The 17,276-nt window shown below is 58.9% G+C and overlaps 3 protein-coding genes across 4 annotated transcripts; all 3 read right to left on the minus strand.

Annotated features, from left to right (window-relative positions):
- Positions 1–64: 64 nt before the first annotated feature.
- Positions 65–3,527, minus strand: NEIL1 (nei like DNA glycosylase 1). The gene is made up of 9 exons (XM_066196766.1): positions 3,077–3,527; positions 2,858–2,977; positions 2,642–2,714; positions 2,054–2,153; positions 1,781–1,905; positions 1,301–1,328; positions 866–939; positions 527–734; positions 65–364 (listed from the first exon to the last, which is right to left on the minus strand). The coding sequence occupies exons 1-9, from the start codon at positions 3,502–3,504 to the stop codon at positions 345–347; spliced, it is 1,176 nt and encodes a 391-aa protein (XP_066052863.1). The 5' UTR covers positions 3,505–3,527; the 3' UTR covers positions 65–344.
- A 195-nt stretch (positions 3,528–3,722) lies between these two features.
- Positions 3,723–5,735, minus strand: COMMD4 (COMM domain containing 4). 2 transcript variants are annotated; one of them, XM_066196768.1, is made up of 8 exons: positions 5,636–5,735; positions 5,222–5,293; positions 5,073–5,138; positions 4,797–4,836; positions 4,559–4,678; positions 4,277–4,357; positions 3,999–4,175; positions 3,723–3,907 (listed from the first exon to the last, which is right to left on the minus strand). In XM_066196768.1, exons 1-8 carry the CDS (start codon positions 5,636–5,638, stop codon positions 3,867–3,869), a joined length of 600 nt encoding a protein of 199 aa, XP_066052865.1. In that variant the 5' UTR covers positions 5,639–5,735; the 3' UTR covers positions 3,723–3,866. The 2 variants fall into 2 exon arrangements, with proteins under 2 accessions (XP_066052865.1, XP_066052864.1); XM_066196767.1 differs by lacking the exon at positions 5,636–5,735 and adding an exon at positions 5,373–5,629.
- Positions 5,736–7,772: 2,037 nt separating this feature from the next.
- Positions 7,773–14,095, minus strand: LOC136297095 (mucin-1-like). Its single transcript, XM_066196764.1, has 12 exons — positions 12,149–14,095; positions 11,639–11,697; positions 10,861–11,015; positions 10,331–10,434; positions 10,157–10,215; positions 9,774–9,910; positions 9,569–9,693; positions 9,364–9,422; positions 8,891–9,045; positions 8,419–8,525; positions 8,189–8,302; positions 7,773–7,997 (listed from the first exon to the last, which is right to left on the minus strand). The coding sequence occupies exons 1-12, from the start codon at positions 14,081–14,083 to the stop codon at positions 7,953–7,955; spliced, it is 3,054 nt and encodes a 1,017-aa protein (XP_066052861.1). The 5' UTR covers positions 14,084–14,095; the 3' UTR covers positions 7,773–7,952.
- Between the last annotated feature and the right edge of the window lie 3,181 nt (positions 14,096–17,276).

Below are 17,276 nucleotides of genomic sequence, written 5' to 3' on the forward strand. Positions count from 1 at the left end.
CCCTGTGGGGAAGAGGCTGGGCAAAGAAGGATTTGTCCTTTGCATGAAAAGGTATGCACGGTGATTTCTACACAAAATACTTTATTAGTCAGCTAAAAACAGTGATTGGATCAGCAGCCAGAAAGGGAATAGGGAGAAGGAAGAGTCAAGAATTTAGCACATGTGGTCCTGGCCCTCTTTCCCCTCAAATGTCTGTGGACAGCAGGAAAAAGCCCCATCACCACTCTCAGCAAGTGTGAGCACAGGTACAGAGCAGCTCCATTTACACTAGCACTAACCCTGCTCTGTGGCCAGGCCCTGCCTGAGCTCCTCTTGGCCCCTCAGGAGGTGGCAGCAGGTGACACTCACACAGCAGGGGCTGCCCCTAGAGAAGGAAGAGGGAAATGAGACAGAGGGCAAGGTGGTATCCAGCTCTGCCCCATGGGCTCCTCTCCTGCCTTTTGGCATCCCTCAGTGCCCTTGCCACAAGGGAGTTCTCCCACAGCCCCCACGTGTGCACCACAGCCACAGGGACTGCCAGTCTCACCTTTGCCTCTGCGAGCAGATGTCCGGCGGCTTCTTCTGACATTTGGAGGCACCTCAGGCAAGGCTGGAGCAGCAGTCACTTTCCTCCTCCCACGAGCACGTCCTTTCCTTGGCCCATCAGCCTCCTCTTCCTTCTCTTCCTCCTTCTCCTCTGACTTTGGGGGGTTCCCTGCCACCCTGCGGCGCCGTTTCAGGGCACGTGGGGTGACCTGGGTGGGCGTCAGAGCCAGAGCTTACCAAGATGGGAAACTCCAGGTAGGATCATCACCATGAACTCCCTGAGCAGCCCGAGCAAGGCATGGGCAGCAGGACAGCCAGACACAGCCACAAAGCTGCTCACCTTGGGACTCGGGGCCTCGGGCTCTGCCTTCAGCTGAGGGCTCTTCTTGTGGGGTGTCTTGCGAGGTCTCTGCCCTGCAGGAGAGGATGTCCTCAGGTTAGGTGGGGTGAGGAGAACATGAGGCAGAGCCTGCACCCCAAGGGACAGCCCATGTCACAATGATCTTGCAGGGATGCTGTCCTGGGTGAGGAACTACAGGATGAAAAAACCATCCAACAGCTGCACCCAGGCTGCTTGGGATGCTGGTGGGAGGCCTTGGGGACAGATGGCTTCTGTCCCTTGGTGCCAACAACTGTCACAGGCCTGTCAGCACCCCAGAAAGAATGGCTTTGCTCCTGCCTGTGCCCTTGTGCTGCACAGCAAGAACAGGGTTCCCCAGGCTCCAGCCCTCCCGGACCAAGAGTGGGTCCCACAGGAAGGGGAGAGGAAACTCACCTTTGGGAGCCATGGGGCCAGGCTCTCCCTGTAAGGAAGGGACAGAGCATTGACTGGGGTGCAGTCATTCTGTAGGCAGCAGCAGCAGAATTCCTGCCCCTTCTCCATCCTGCAGCCACCTCAGTGGTAGGGAAACAGCCACATTTCCCTGGGAAGGCAGGGGAGCTGGGCTTGCTCTGCCTGCCCTGTGCCTTGGGGACTCTGCCATCAATTCCTGTACCTGCAAGGCCCCAAACACAGGGCCCAGGAGGGAAGAACAGGGCTGCCAGACCACCCAAAGCCCCTTATTCCCTCCATCTGCTCACCATCCATTAGCTGGCTGCCCACCACACAGGAGGTCCTTGTCACCTCCATGCCCAGCAGCTCGACGGAGAGGGAGACCCCCAGCCACACAGTGTAATGGGAGTCTCAGCAAGCAGAAAACAGGCCAGTGTCCCCTTGGAGAAGTGGTTTGGGGGCTCCCCAGCCCCAGGCTCCTACCTGGAACCATATGGTCCTGCCGCTGCGGTCACGCAGGGAGCTCATGCCAGGCACCAAGTAACACTGCAGCCAGTTCTTGAAGGCGGCGTAATTATCCGAGTGCTCGGGGTCAAAGAGCTGCTTCTCTGGGAGGGGAGACAAGGGAAGGACAGAATCAGAGCAGAAGCCGTGATCACCGTGTCAGGATGCCCCCCCAAACCTCCTGATGTTGAGAATGCAAAGCCCCAGCCTCCCTGCCAGCCCCATCCCCCTGTTTCCTGTCTTGTCCCTCACCTGCCATGATGACCTCCATGGGCACGGTGTGGCACAGCTCCAGGAGATCTGGGTTCTCTTGCCTCAGCTTCACCTTCTTGCTCAGCATCAGGGAAGGATCCTGCAAGCACGAAGATGGGCAGAGAAGTCACCTGCCAGCTACCTCTGCTTCTCTCCTCCCATCTTCTTCTCCCATCTCTTGTCCTCCAGAGGATGAGCTGCCACACTCTCCATACACAGTAGCCCTGAGCTCACCACAGACTAGGCTTCCAACTTACCTGCAAATACGTGAAAGAGGGCTAACACAAAAAAGCACCAGCAGCGGGTTGTGTAGTTTGTTTACAGGCTTAAAATAGCTGCTTCCTCTCCCCTGAGGCCACAGGATCAGCCTTGGGCTTTATTGCAACCTTCCCCTTGGAGATTTTAAACTTGCAAGGTGTCTCCCTCATCTCTTCCTCTTCACCCACCCCAAAACCACCTGTAGACTTCCTTAGGGCAGAAGACTGGCAGAGCTCATCATGAAGGGCCACGGGCAACCAAAGCCTTGCTTCTGGCATGTCTGGAAACCTGCTGCTTTCTGAGCCTGTGAAAGCACCTGGTGTTCCCCACCTTCTTCCTCTGCTCCTGCTCCTCCAGGGCCTCCAGCACTGTCCGAGCTTTTTCAAAGGGAGGGATCTTCAACCTGAGAGAGTTACACACGAGCCTGAAGCCTCGCTTCTGGCACTTCCAGTGTCACCAGGTGAGGAGGCACAGCCGGCTTAACCAAGGAGCTGTCAAGCTCCAGCAAACTCCATGGCAGGTCAGCAGGTTCTCAACCCGCCTTACCTGAACAGGATCTCAGCACGCAGGTAATTCCCAATTCCATTGAAATACTTCTGGTTTAAGAGGGCCTCACAGATGGGCTTGTCAAAAGCCCTGTCATCCAGGTTCTTCAGCACGTTCTCCCTGCAAGCGAGCACGGGCCATCAAGAAGAGTCACCTGGACATGTCTGTGCAGGAAAAGCAGCCAAAAACCAAGCAGGGGGCATTCCTCAGCACGCTCACCTGAAGGCCTGGTATTCGGAAACGACGCAGGGCCCCCGTTCCGGCTGCCAGGCGTCCCCCAGGCGCCAGGACCCGAAGCGCCGGGGGTCGACGAAGCAGAGGGCGCGCGGGGGGCTCTCACGGGTGAGGAAGCGCAGGTGGGCATGGCGGGGCAGCTCGGCGGCGGGGCACAGCCGGAACGACCCCGACATGCCAAAGCGGAACACGAGATCCTGCGCGGGAGGGCCGGCGGCGGGGTCCAGCGCGCTCAGCGTCAGCCGCAGCTCCTTGCCCCGGGCAAGGGCCGAGATGCTGTAGGCCTCGCTGCGGAAGGGCACCTCCGGCCCGCGGCCCACCGCCGAGCGCTCCACGGCGCCCGCGAACACCAGCGCTCCGCAGGCCTCGTTGATGAAGCGCCCGGCCAGGTGCAGCTCCGGGCACTCGGGCATGGCCGCGACCGCACGGCACAGCCCGAGCCCGGCGCCACCGCCGGTGCGCACGGCCCGCCCCCATTGGCTGCGCCGCGGGCGGTGCGCGCTCCCATTGGCTCCGCGGCGGGCGGTGCGCGCTCCCATTGGCTGCGCCGTGATACCGGAGGTTGGTGCCCTGCGGGGCGGTCCCGCCGCGGGGAGAGGTTGCACAATGCGGGGACACAGCGGGACACGGCTCAGCTTTGTCACCGGGACTTTATTGGAGCTGCCCCGAGGACCCCCGGAGGGAAGGGAAACAACATCCTCCCCAGCCAGGAGCACCAATCTGGACCCCCAGCTCAAGTGTCGCAGCATCCCCCCCGTGGCCCTTTTCCGGCTCCTCAGAGAAGGGTGTTCATCAGGTTCTGGGCCTGTTTCAGCTCTGCAGAGAGAGGACAGAGCATCCCTTCCAGCATCTCCCTGTGCAGAATCCCCCACGGAGGTTCCCGCTGCCACCCCTCCTGGCGCCTCACCTGCCAGCAGCACCCAGAACTTGTTGGCTGAGAGCGTCACAGGGATGGCCGTCATCTTCTCACCCTCTCTGTCCTGCACGTTGAAGGTCAGGTGCACCACGGGCTCATTGACCTCCTGCAGCTCGCTGGAGCTGAGGGTGTAATCCACCCGCCAGCGCACCGAGCCCAGCTGGCTCACTAGGGTGGGGATGGGATGGTGTCGGCACCCCGGCTCACTGCAGCGCGGTGACTGACACTGACCCCGCAGCCCTATTAAGACCCAACAACATCCCACTCACATCTCAGACTGCAGGCCCTGAGCCTGTCCTGGAGAGGGCTCTGCTTCTCCTCATAGGAACGGCACAACCCGCTGGCATGTTCTGCTCGGCAGGAGAGACAAGAGAAGAATCCCTCTGCTCACACCAGACCTGCAGCTGCCAAACTCCAGCAAAGCACCTGAGGAGCCCCAGGGAGGTGGTGGAGGACAGCACAGCAGCCAGGCTGCCATCCATCTGGGTGTGAACTGTCAGCAACATCCCACCATGTCTGGCTCGTGGTGCCCCCCTGAGGGTTCTCCCTACCTTTGGGCAGTCCCAGCTGCTGCAGCTCACTTGACAGAGACTCACTGTCTACATTGTGCTTGGCTGCACTGGAGAGGATGAAGCCGAGGACAGCGATGGTCGCCTTCACATCCCCCGACTCTGCAGACGGGAGGGAGAGTGAGCTCTGTCACCTTGGGAAGGCATCCCCAGACGCATTGCTGCCCATTCCTGGAGCATGGCTCCATCAGGGGACCCTGGTAAGGACAGCAGTGCTCACCTAACTTTGCATCTGAGGTCAGCTTCAGGATCTTGTCATACTGTGGGAGAGCAGAGCGTCATGGTAACACACTTACTAGCAGTGTTAACACTAACCATTCTTACCTCAACATTATTACTAATAACACTTACTATGCATATTGTTACTACTAGTAGAGGCCGGTAGTGTTCTTAACGCTGAGGCTTCCATGAAGAACACGAGATTAATTAATGCTGCTGATTAATCCCATTGTAGTGTTGAAACACTAGGCCTCCACTGCGGTAGCCCCACACTTACCTCGATGGCCTCCCCCAGCAGGTCCCGCAGCACCTGGGCGCAGATCAGCTTCAGCTTCACCGAGGACTGCAGGGGAGAAGGAGGGTGAGCAGCGGGCCGGCAGCAGGCAGGGGGCGGCCAGGGGGACGCGGGGGGCGCGGGCACTTAACTATTTTGGCCAGGGTGCTGATCTCGGCCAGCACCCAGTCGGGGCAGTCCAAGTCCCCGCAGAAGCGGAAGCGCTGCGGGGGAAGAGGCGGTCAGCCCGCAGCGGGCTCTGCACGCCCTCCCCGCTCCCCGCCGCCGAGCCCCCTTCCCCACCATGTCGCCGCCGCTCCCCGGTCCGTGCTGCTACCGCAGAATCCGCTTTTGCGACCCGGAACCACTCCCAGGCTGGCTGCCCTCCCAGCCCCTTGCCCCGAGTGCCGATGGGGCGCTCCGGTGGGGGCTCTGCGGGGGCCTTTTAGCCGGGACCGGGGCACAGCGAGGGCCGGAGAAGGGGACGGGGGTCTCGGGAGCGGACCCAGCGCGACCGCGGACCCTTCGAGCGCCCCCGGCCCCGCCCGACTGAGCGCTCGCCCTACCATGGGCCGCAGCCTCACGGCTTCCGCCAATCCCGGCCCGCCTTTCTCCCCCCGCCCAATCACAGCCGCCCTTGCAATCCGGGGCGGTCCCGACAAGTTCAGCCTGAGCAGGCGCGGCCCGGTCCCTCAGTCAGCCCCGGCCCCTCGGCCCCTCACACAGCCCGGCCCGGCCCCTCAGTCAGCCCCGGCCCCTCGGCCCCTCACACAGCCCGGCCCGGCCCCTCAGTCAGCCCCGGCCCCTCAGCCCCTCACACAGCCCGGCCCGGCCCCTCAGCCCCTCACACAGCTCGGCCCGGCCCCTCAGCCCCTCACACAGCCCGGCCCGGCCCCTCAGTCAGCCCCGGCCCCTCAGCCCCTCACACAGCTCGGCCCGGCCCCTCAGTCAGCCCCGGCCCCTCGGCCCCTCACACTGCCCGGCCCGGCCCCTCAGTCAGCCCCGGCCCCTCAGCCCCTCACAGAGCCCGGCCCGGCCCCTCAGTCAGCCCCGGCCCCTCGGCCCGCCCCTCACACAGCCCGGCCCGGCCCCTCAGTCAGCCCCGGCCCCTCGGCCCCTCACACAGCCCGGCCCGGCCCCTCAGTCAGCCCCGGCCCCTCAGCCCCTCACACAGCTCGGCCCGGCCCCTCAGTCAGCCCCGGCCCCTCGGCCCCTCACACTGCCCGGCCCGGCCCCTCAGTCAGCTCCGGCCCCTCAGCCCCTCACACAGCCCGGCCCGGCCCCTCAGTCAGCCCCGGCCCCTCGGCCCCTCACACAGCCCGGCCCGGCCCCTCAGTCAGCCCCGGCCCCTCAGCCCCTCACACAGCCCGGCCCGGCCCCTCAGCCCCTCACACAGCTCGGCCCGGCCCCTCAGCCCCTCACACAGCCCGGCCCGGCCCCTCAGTCAGCCCCGGCCCCTCAGCCCCTCACACAGCTCGGCCCGGCCCCTCAGTCAGCCCCGGCCCCTCGGCCCCTCACACTGCCCGGCCCGGCCCCTCAGTCAGCCCCGGCCCCTCAGCCCCTCACAGAGCCCGGCCCGGCCCCTCAGTCAGCCCCGGCCCCTCGGCCCGCCCCTCACACAGCCCGGCCCGGCCCCTCAGTCAGCCCCGGCCCCTCGGCCCCTCACACAGCCCGGCCCGGCCCCTCAGTCAGCCCCGGCCCCTCAGCCCCTCACACAGCTCGGCCCGGCCCCTCAGTCAGCCCCGGCCCCTCGGCCCCTCACACAGCCCGGCCCGGCCCCTCAGTCAGCCCCGGCCCCTCAGCCCCTCACACAGCCCGGCCCGGCCCCTCAGCCCCTCACTCGGCCCCGGCCCAGACGAGCGTGGAGTCGCCGCCTTAGCCCCACAATCGTGCTCCCAGCCCCACGGCCAGCAGGGCTGGAGCGGGCATGTTGAGTTCAGAGCTGCGGCTGAAGCTTAACAGACGGCGACCCGAAATAAAGATTCTGTTCTGGTGCACGAGCAGCTGCCCCGGGCCGCAGGGAGAAGAGGCAGAGCTGGCAGTGAAATCAAGTTTTGTGTGAGTGGAGCGGGAAGCACTGTAGAGCCAGGATCTCATTGAGGTGCTCATAGTAAAGATTGTGGGGACATGTTACTGATACAGGGGTGAAATTCTGAGTGTGGAGCTGAAATTAAACCCCTTGGCTTACCTGAAGTAGAGACAGGGATGCCAGAGGTGAAGTAAAAATTGTGGCTGGGGAGAGGCAAAATACAGAGCCTGGCACTGAGGCTGAATAGGGACTGCAGAGGCAAAGCAGCACAGAACTTGATCTGAAATAAAAACTGGGGCGCTCGGCACGCACAGCGAGAGCTGCCAGCAGCGGCGCAGGGCTGGAGCTGAGATAAAGCCTGCGGGGGGGCAGAGTCGGGGCTGGAGCAAACAATCCAGAGCAGGATCTGAAATAGAATCCAGGGTGCTGCAAAAGGGGAAGCACTGGAACTGGAAAAGTGACTGTGGGGCTGGCATGCACATTCTTGCTTTAACTCACCAGCACTAGGGTTGTTACCCCAGAGCTGGAGAGGACCAAGCCCAGCTCGCTGGCACCAGTTAGAGCAGCAGCACATGGCTGTGGTGCTACTGGGAGCCCAGGGCAAGGTTGCCCATGGAGGGAGAAGGGTTCAACACCAGCACCACCACAGCAGGCACACATCCTTGACAACTGGGTTTCACGGTCTACAAACGTTTTATTTAAGATAGAAAATTATTCCTTTACACACCTGAGTCTGCATTCTGCTCAAGGAACTCCTGGCAGCTGCTGCCACAGGATCAGGGAGAGCTTCTCAGCATCTCCTTCCCACCTACAGCCCCTCTCCAAGTTCCCCCCAGTTGCTGTTTCTTCTGTCCTCAGGCAGAAGTGTTTTGCCACTCAAAGTGACCATCCTCAGGGTCCTGCAGGGGAGAGGGAAGAAGTCACTTCAAACACCTTCTGTGAAGGCAGGAAGGAGACCCCTTCCCTCCAGCTCCCCACAGGTTTCTCCAACCACAGAGATCATCACCAGGTAACAGAAGAACCTGTGACCTGCAGAAACACCAGCTCCCAGGCACATAAAACAATCCAAGGGATGGCAAAGGCCACTCACCTCTCTCCAGAACCCCTGGTTATCCATTTCCAACGTCTGGATCCCCACTTCAGGGTCTCTTCTGTCCCAAAGGGCTCTTCCATGCTGCCAGCCCAGCCTCTTGGTCCCCAAGCACTGGGGAGGAGAGCACAGGGGCTGCAGCCCTACCTGGCCCCACAGAGTCCCTCAGCCCACCCCACACAGGGGCCCAGGGCTGCTGGTCCAGCCCAGCAGACAGAACTGGCCCTTACCACAAGCACGACAGGGGCAATCATGATGCAGAGGCCACCTATGACCATGAGGGCCACTCCATAGGCTGGGAATCCTGGCTGAGGTGAGGGATATTCCAGGGTGTCCTCTGGAGCAGAGCACAGCATTTAGAGCCTGGAGCAACCAGCTCTGCCCCACAGGGTGCCAGCCACCCACTCTTCTCCAGGACAAATAGAGGGGATATAACACCTGTTCCACACCCTTCATGCCTTTTCCTCCCATCCTACACCAGCCTGCAGCAGGAGGTCTCCAACCCAAATGCCCCAGGCTATGCAGAGGGAAAGGGCACAACTGTTACTAAAATTTTACTTTCCGGTCACCTCTCCAGCCAGGACATCTCACCCTCTCTTCACACAAGGGATCAGGATCTGGCCAGCTGTGGATCTACTCTGCTCACAGTGGAGGCATGGGGCCTGTGGAGTTCATGTACCCATGTCCCAGAGGGGAGCTTACCTCCCACAGAGAGAGAGAATGGATCCACATGGATGTCAGAGTCAGCCAGAGCCTGGTTTGGCCCAACTGAGAGCACAAGTGTCTCCAAAACTTCCACGCTGGTTGGAGCAGGCTGACGGAATAACATGTTCCCATGGCAGATCAAGGAGCCAGGCCTGCAGACAAAGTTGGGAAGAGTTCCAGCAGCTGCCAATCCCACCATGACCCAGCAGTGGGATGGGGTAGGCACAACCCAGCCTCCTCCCACAGGGTTTTGCTCAGAAGGAAGAGAACTCCACATTCAGGGAGCTGTGGGATGGAAGGGACATCCCTGGAGGTCCAGCAAGTCACCACTGAATCAATGGGTTCATGCTTGACCTCAGCTTCCTCTGCAAATCCCTCTGTAGCCAAAAATATGCACCTGTCAGCCATGACCTGGTGGCTGATACCTGAAGAGAGACCTCCCTGCCCTGTACACCCCTGCCCCCACTCACAGGAATTCTTTTATGATCGCTTTCAGGAAACTTGGGTAATCCCTCAGGGCTCTCGCCACCTGGAAGAAAGGTTGTGCTTAGCTCCCCACCAGCTGTTCGGGGTGTTTGGACACCCCAAAGCAGCCCCTCCTTCCTCCCATGGCTCTTCTTGTCACCCTGCTGGGAGGACCCTAATCCCCCCTCTTCCCACCATCCCCATTCCTACCACATCACCGAGTTCCTTGGAGAGATTGTGGTGCTCTTCAGAGAGTGGATCCTGAAGCTCTGGGCTGAAGTGTCTGTTGGTGACGAGGAAGGAGAGAGGGTACACATGCAGACCCAGCTTGGATTCTGAAGGAACAAGAAACAAGTACTGGGTGTGCAGATTTGGCAGCGACCCTGCCCACACCACCCACGGGGGCTGCCCTTACCCTCCACCGAGATGGAGGTCAGGTCCATGGAGAGGTCTGAGAGCATAGTCAGGGCTTCCAGAACGTCTGTAACATCAGCATGGACAACTGTGTCTAGGTAGAGGTCGCCAGTGATCTCTGTGTTCCCACTGAGGTTTCTGAGGGAAGAGAAGAGCTCTGAGCAAGGCAGGAGGGTTGGGACCCAGCTCCAGCACCTTTACTGGTGGTTTTCCCCTGAGACCCACAGAAGGTGCTCAATTACAGTTTTCTCCAGCTGCACATCCCCTCCCAGCTTTTCCCATCGTCTCCATCCTTGCAACACAGCTCATCAGCTGCATTGGGCACCGGAGATAGTGAAGGTAAGGAAATGAAGGTGTTGGCAGAGGAGTAGCTGCCCCCCATACCTGAGCTGGGAGATGGTGAAGTTCCTCACATGGTAGAGGGCACTGACAGATGAAGTTACCTGGGTAGGGAGATAACAGCTCACACTGTTTAGCACAGGTTATTCAACCACCCAGGCAGCCTGTGCCCATTCTCCCAGCATCACCCTTTGCAAGAGCCCCCAAGGCTTGGCATACCTCCCTGATCAGCTGCTCCAGAAGATCCATCCTGCTTATCCCAAGCTGGGAGGCAGTGAAGGAGATGGACAGCTTCTCCGGGTCCAAGTTCTCCAGGCTGAAGCCTAAGGGGGTTTTGGAAGAGTTATACTCATCCCTGTTCCTCCAGCTTCCTTGGGAGGTATTGTTCAGCCTTGAGCTCATCCATGACCACGCACCAAAAGCAGAAACCAGCAAAGCAGCCGAGTGAGGAGGAATTCCTTTGATTGTGGGAAGGGGTCAGGATGCACCATTTCCCAGCACAGGAGAGCTGGGGCAAAGAGGAGAGGCCAGGGAGTCGAGCAGAAGCACTGGCCCACGCAGGTCCAGCTGTTTAGATGCGCCCTCCACCACTCTTAACATCCTTACAATGGTTTTACACAGGCCAGGAGAAGGGATGTTAAGTGAAGGAAAGCCTGGAATCCCAACTGCGCAGGTTTTGGGTTTGATAGAGGCACAAGGAGGGCACCTGGCAGCAGCAGCCCTGCTGTGGGGAGATCTTCAGGACTTACCACCAGACAGGATAGACTGGGGGTCCAGCTGCCAGCTGAGGATGCTCCTTCCCTTGCTTGCCTCTGTGATGAGTGTCCGGATGAGGTGGGAGTTGGTGGGAGCAGGAGCATCCCCCCGGAACAGAACCTCCCCTCGCACCACCACTGAGCCATTCCTGGGAGGGACAGACAGGAAACAGTGGGCAGAACACCTGCTGCCTTTTTTTTTTTCCCCCTCCAGGTGCATTTATCCAGAAATTTAGACAGGGATCCCTCAGGATGATGACACCAGGGAGGAGGTGTAGCCCCTCACAATGACCCGTCTGGAGCATTTTGCTGGGCAAACCCTTCCCGCCAAGACAAGCCTGCAGCAGCTTGGAACAAAACAAAGACCACTGCTTCATCCAGCAGGATCAAACCCATCTTTATTACACACACCCCAGTATTTATGTTTCTACTGTGGGAAAGTTTCAAGAAAGCTTGGGAACACATAAGAGGAAAGACAAAACAGCCTCCACCACCAAACATTGGTTAGAGCAGATTTTTCTGCCCTTATCAGCCATCCACTCAAACATCCACCTCCCAGGATTCTGGGAGACAAAAGGAAAACATTCACACGTGGTGTTTATGGCTGTTGTCATTCCTCTGGTATGCACCTTTCCCAAGAGAATGGAGAATCTTTATCAAAGTTAAGTGCAACAAATTGCTCTTCTACTCAGGACTCTTGTTAGGGCCAGGAGGGGTACCACAGGCCACTGCTTCTGCATAACCCACCCTTCCACACCACCTGCACACTCACATGAATTCAAGGACATTTGCCTGCAGGAAGCTCTTGTAGCCAGACAGCATCTGGTTGAGCTGGAAGGAAGAAGCACCTGGTAATTAACTGAGAAGGTTTTCCAAGCTCCCCCATGTGAAGGGGAAATGTAGGGGCAGATGGGCAATAAATAGAGGGAAGTCAGCCTGCCCAGGGGAGGGCACTCTGGCACCCCAGGGAGTGCCAATCCCTCCAGGAAGGCCTGGGGATGAGCTGGGATACCCAGAGCAGCCACCCACATTCCTGCTATACCCCAGCAATAATAGGGTGTGCCATGGCCCTGCTGGCTGCCAGAATTGAGGGGAGCCCAGTCCCACCTCAAGCCAAACTCCAGTGGAGCAATGCCAGGTATTTCCCCACCTCCACCATGCCCAGGGGGGCAATCAACCAGCCAAAGGCTGATGCAGCACACAGGCTCCTCACCCCAGCAGGGCCTGGCACCACCCTGCACCCCAAAGTGCCAAATCTGTCCCAACCACCTCCAGCACCCACCATCAGTCTCACGTCTCCCTCCAGTTGCTGGTAGCTCTCCGAATTCCTGCTACCCAGAGCTGGGGTGTAAGTGACGCCCAGCAGCCGGAATTGCAAGGGCAGCACGATCACAGGCGGTGTGGGAAAGGGGTGGGATGCAGAGGGGTTTGTTCCTGTGGAGCCAGGTTTGCCCTTCGTCATCAGCTCAGCTGGGCTGAAGGCCTCACTGGTGGCAGCAGGGAGATGCTCCATGGCTGTGGAGGAGTGCTGGGGAGTGCTGGAGCCACTGGAGATGACATGGGCATCGAGGGTCACTCGTGTGGGCACAGCCAGGGTCTGGGAGCTGAGCAGGGAGCTGTCTGCATGCCCAGCTCCAGGAGAAGTCGGCAGGCAGGATGGAGATGTCACACTGCTGGTGGTGGCAGTGTGGTGCCCAGGCTCAGAGCCATGTTCCAGAACTGGGTTTGTGGAGCAGGGGGGAAGCACAGAGCCTGGGCTGGCTGGGGTGGGCCCCAGAGGTCCTGCTGGAGTGGGAACAGGTCCCACTGATGCTGTCCTTGCCTTGCTGTGCCTGGATTCTTCCATCCCAAACATCTGTCCAAGCTCTGGGATGACACCAGTGGCCGCGGAGCTCATCCCAGTCACAGTGGGACCTGCAGTGCTGGGAGCCCTGGTCTGAGCTGGGGAGGCTCCACTGGACAATGGCTGTGCAGGGGGAGAAGGCCACTCACTCTGTGTCCCCGAGGTAACAGCAGGAGCCCCAGACTCTGCCGTGGGATGGGAGGAAGCCAGCACATGCTGATTTGGGGCACCAGGAGCTGTTGCAGTGGTAGGAAGTGATGCCAGGGCTGCATCCAGGAGTCCAGACCCATTTCCTGGAACCTGGGCCAACGCAGCATTCACCAACTGAGCAGCTCTCCCAGGCAGGGCAGTGCCAGCAGTGCCCCAGGGCCCCTCAGATGTCAGGGCAGGGGGCAGCTTGGCCAAGCTGGGTGTCCCTTGCGTTGGCAGAGCAGAGGCCACAACCTGCTCTGCCGTGCTGGGGCTCCAGGAGCCAGCATCCAGCAGTGTCCATGCGGGGACATCGGGTGGGACCTGAGACCCCACAACCACCCCTTGGGGTGGCACCAGTTGGTCGGGTGCCACCTGCATCACTGCAGAGGGGCCAGACGCAGCTGTGGGGAGGGAAGGCGGGTGCAGCCATACCTGGGAGGTGGCAGGGACCCCAGCAGCTGGCTCACTCCAAGCTCTGGAAGTAGCCTCAGACTCCTTCTGTGGGCTCTGGGGCTCTGCTGTGCCCACTGGCTGGCCCAGGCCACCAGCTGGAGTCACTGCTGGCACCTGTGTGGCACCATGTGAGCCCGGCCCTGCTCTGTGGAGGCCTCCCTGAGGAAGGTGATGCCAGGAACCAGGACTGGAAACACCCTCAGTCTGCAGGAGCCGAGCTGAGGGAGCAGGAATCCTTTTGCCAGGCCACTGTGCAGGGGACAGCGTCACAGCCATTGTTGTGCCCAGCCTGATCCCTTCCCTGTCCCCAGATCCAGGCTGCCACTGCAAGGAGGTCCGACGTGTCCGCGTGGCCACGGTCTGTGTCTCTAGGCTCTGTCCCTCAGTAGTCACAACTCCTTGGAGCACTGGGAAGCAGCCCGAGGTGAGGAGGTCACCACATGCTGTCACCAGACTGTCACCCACACCTTGCTGGGGGGCCAATGAGCCCGGGGGACCCCAGGTGACAGCAGCCAGAGCTCTCAGGCTGTAGGGGACAGCGGTGACACACACACACACGGCCAGCAGCAGGAGGGCTCTGCACCACAGCCTGCCAGCAGGGACAGCAGGACACGGGGCTGTGCCCGCAGCCCTGTCCCTCTCAGCCCCGAGCGGCGTTCCTGGCAGCGGGGCAGCAGCATCCGGGGGGCTTGGTGGTCCAACCCCTTGCCTCATCCTGGGAGAAGCCATGGAGAGAGCTCAGCTGTGGAGAGGGACACCAAGAGATTTAGGGTGGGATTCTGCAGCTCCCACATCCCAGTACCTGGCCCATTCCCAAGCTTCCCATCCCCAGAGCTCCTTATTAAAACACCTTCCTTCTCCCCAGCAGCCTCCCAGCTCAGAAAAGCAGGTACCAAGCCTCAACTCCTCCTGGGAAGCTCCCAGTGCAGCACAGGGTTATGACCAGCCCTGGGCTCAGACATTCCACCCCCCAAAGAGCCACCTTGGTCCCAGAAATCTTCCCCAGGGAGGGCCAGGCCCACCAGCACTCCTCACCTAGCAGCACCCCAAGAGAAGAAGGCAACAAAGCCCAGCCAAGGCCTGGCTTTTATCTGGTTCCCCAGGTGGAGGGGTGGGGGGGGGGGGGGGGGGGGGAATGTGGCTCCATTCCAGCTGCTCCCAATTAACACACAAACTCATCTGCACTCCCCCAGGTGTGAAGGGTCTCAGCTTCCCTCTGCTCCTCATTGAGCCCTTGGCAGCAGAAGGAGGGGGTGGGCCTGCCCCTCCAGGCAGGATGATCCCCAAATCCTGCTGATGCTCCCCAAAACACTCTGTTTGTGAGGTGGTGGCAGTGTTCACCTGCTGGGCTCCGGTAACTGGGGCTGAAAATCGTGGATTGCTTCACTTGGCCTTTGGGATCAGCAGACTCAGTGCCTGATGGAGGCTCTCAATGGGAAGGGTCTCAGGGGTGCCCACTGGATCAACCCAGGCTGTTGGAATGCACCTCACCATGGTGGGGCGTGCACCCCACAATAGCAGGGGTTTCCATACTATGGAAGGATTTGAGTTTCACTCTTTGTCTCACTTATAAGGTAAAAACCCCAAAGATTTCAATGCTTTTCTTACCTTATTTGGCTGTCTGCCAAATGATACACCTGTTGTGTCTTTAGAGCTGTACCTCAAAATCTGTTACTGTTTCTTTTGGGCAGGATGCCAAGAATCCCACCTCAGTCGTTACGTACTTTAACGAAAGCACAAAACCCCTCTTGGCATTTTCGGGGTGTTTTAGCATGTACAAGGATCCTTCTTGTGCCTGGCACGGCTTTTTTCCTTTGTTCTGTATTGTTTGTTATTTTCATCTTAATTAAGACATTTTTGCTTTCCAAACATCTCCACCGATACCATCTTGCTAATATTTTAAAGCCTTTCTGGGGCTGTCAGCCAACCCCAGATGTGACTCACCTGTGAGGAGCTCATAACATTCTGGCTCTCCGTAGCTGCCTCACAAGGCTGCTGGGGGGAGCACCTCACACTCTCCTGCCCAATTTCTGATGCTCAGACATCCACCAGCATCCCCTTCCCGGGCTGTCAGCCGGGGGGGTTTGTGGAGGCTGGGATGTGCTCCTGTGATGGCATCCTGGACACTGGATCCAGCCTCCAGTGATGGGACAGAGGGGTTGGGCACAGAAGTGCATCGGGTGGGGGATTTGGGGACCCTCCAACCCCAGGAAGGTCCTGTTGTGCCCACACTGGGAAGCGGAGACAGAAGCAGGACATATCTGGAAACAAGCCAAACTCTTTTAAACCAAGTGAGGCAGCTCTTCATATTCTTACAAGAAAATTATTCTTACAAGAAAATAAATAAAGAGAAGGAACTTTCTTCCCTGGAACCTTCTATGCATATGAAAACAACAACATTATTCACAAACACTGCTTTCTGAATCACTGTGCACAGGCATGGAGTGGTGAGGGGCAGTGAGGAGAACACCAGCATCCCCTTTACTCATCCCATCCCCACAGAAATCCAGAAAGGCACCCACAGAAATCCCCCAGCAGCAAACACACCATTTGGCTAAAATAAGAACAGTTTGGGTAGGGTCATTTCTTTCTCCCCCACCCCCCCCTCCGTTTTCTTAATTTAAAATAAATAATCCCTGTAGTGAAACACAAATTTAGAAAAACCCTTGTTTTATTCCTCCACGCCCTGCAGCAGCTTGAAGAACACCTGAGTGATGAGTTTTTAAGGCCTCTGCTGTGTACCCTGATGCAGCCCCCCAGGGTGAGGGGATGTCCATTAGTCCTGGGATGCCCACATCCCTGCTGGGATGCCCGTAACCCTTTGGGATGAAAGGATCCTTCCTTCCAAGGTCTGGCAGCATCACTCCCCTCTCTGCCCCTTTAGTCTCCACCAAGGTGGTCCCTAGATGTGCATCTCCCACGTCCTCCTTTGGGACAGGATCTGGGATGTAAAGTGATTTGGTTTTCTTTTCTTTAAGAGTCTTCAATTCTTTCTTGCAGCCTTTTGCAGATCTCCTTGCCTTTGCTGGCCTTCTGAGGATTGGGAGCTGTCTTGGTTTGAAAGACAGGTGTCTGCCAGGGAAAAGCCAGAGCCTCCCTTGGAGTGGAGAATGTAAACCTCTTCCCTCTGAATTGTTATAATTTTGAAATTAAGGGGCTCTCAGGCAAAGGTATAGGGATAGGAATAACAGTTCTTTACTAGCATGTATAACAAGGCAAACAAACAACAACTACAGCATTAACAACAAAACAGAACCAGGAACCTGGAGGGGCTTTGTTTCACAAAGCCTGGGGCAGTCTGATCCCGGTGCCCCTGCTGCAGGACTCTGAGGAGCACCAAGCTGGGATGGCAGGAATGAGCAGGAATCCCGGGCTGGTGCATGAGGTGTATCTGAAGCCCTGCGTGGTAGCTGGAACGGCAGGGATGTCCCAGCAGGGATGTGGACGCTACAGCGTAGCAAAAAGACTCAGAGCAGGCTTGGTGGCAGGACAGGGCCAGCCCAGCTCCAGCACGGCAGGAGGAGGCGAGCTCAGAATTCCTGGGCACATAAACAGATGGTGATAGATTTCATAGGACCGGATTTGGTGGTGACAGTGAATTCTCCCCGCAGTCAGCCGCAGCTTGGCCGTCTTCCCTCCGATGCTGAGAGCAAGAGAGAGCAGCTGCCCCCATGCTCGTCCTTTTTCTGCCCCCAAAACTCGCGGCAATTTTCCCCCTTGGAGAGAAACTCCCAGAGACAAAAGAAGTGTAGCCAGGTGCTACACTCCTCTCCTTTGGCCACTTTGTTCTGCTTAAGTACCTATAAGTGCCCATAAGCACAAGTGTAAGTACCCAGTAGTTAGTTTCCTAGCAGCTTATGGGGGAAGGGGGGGGCATTCTATAAGTAAAAAAGAATCAAATCTAACACCCAACAGGAGCCTT

This window comes from Chamaea fasciata, unplaced genomic scaffold (genome assembly GCF_029207755.1).
Source record: "Chamaea fasciata isolate MVZ Bird 193981 ecotype frontalis unplaced genomic scaffold, bChaFas1.0.hap1 SCAF_14, whole genome shotgun sequence".
Lineage (NCBI taxonomy): Eukaryota > Metazoa > Chordata > Aves > Passeriformes > Sylviidae > Chamaea > Chamaea fasciata.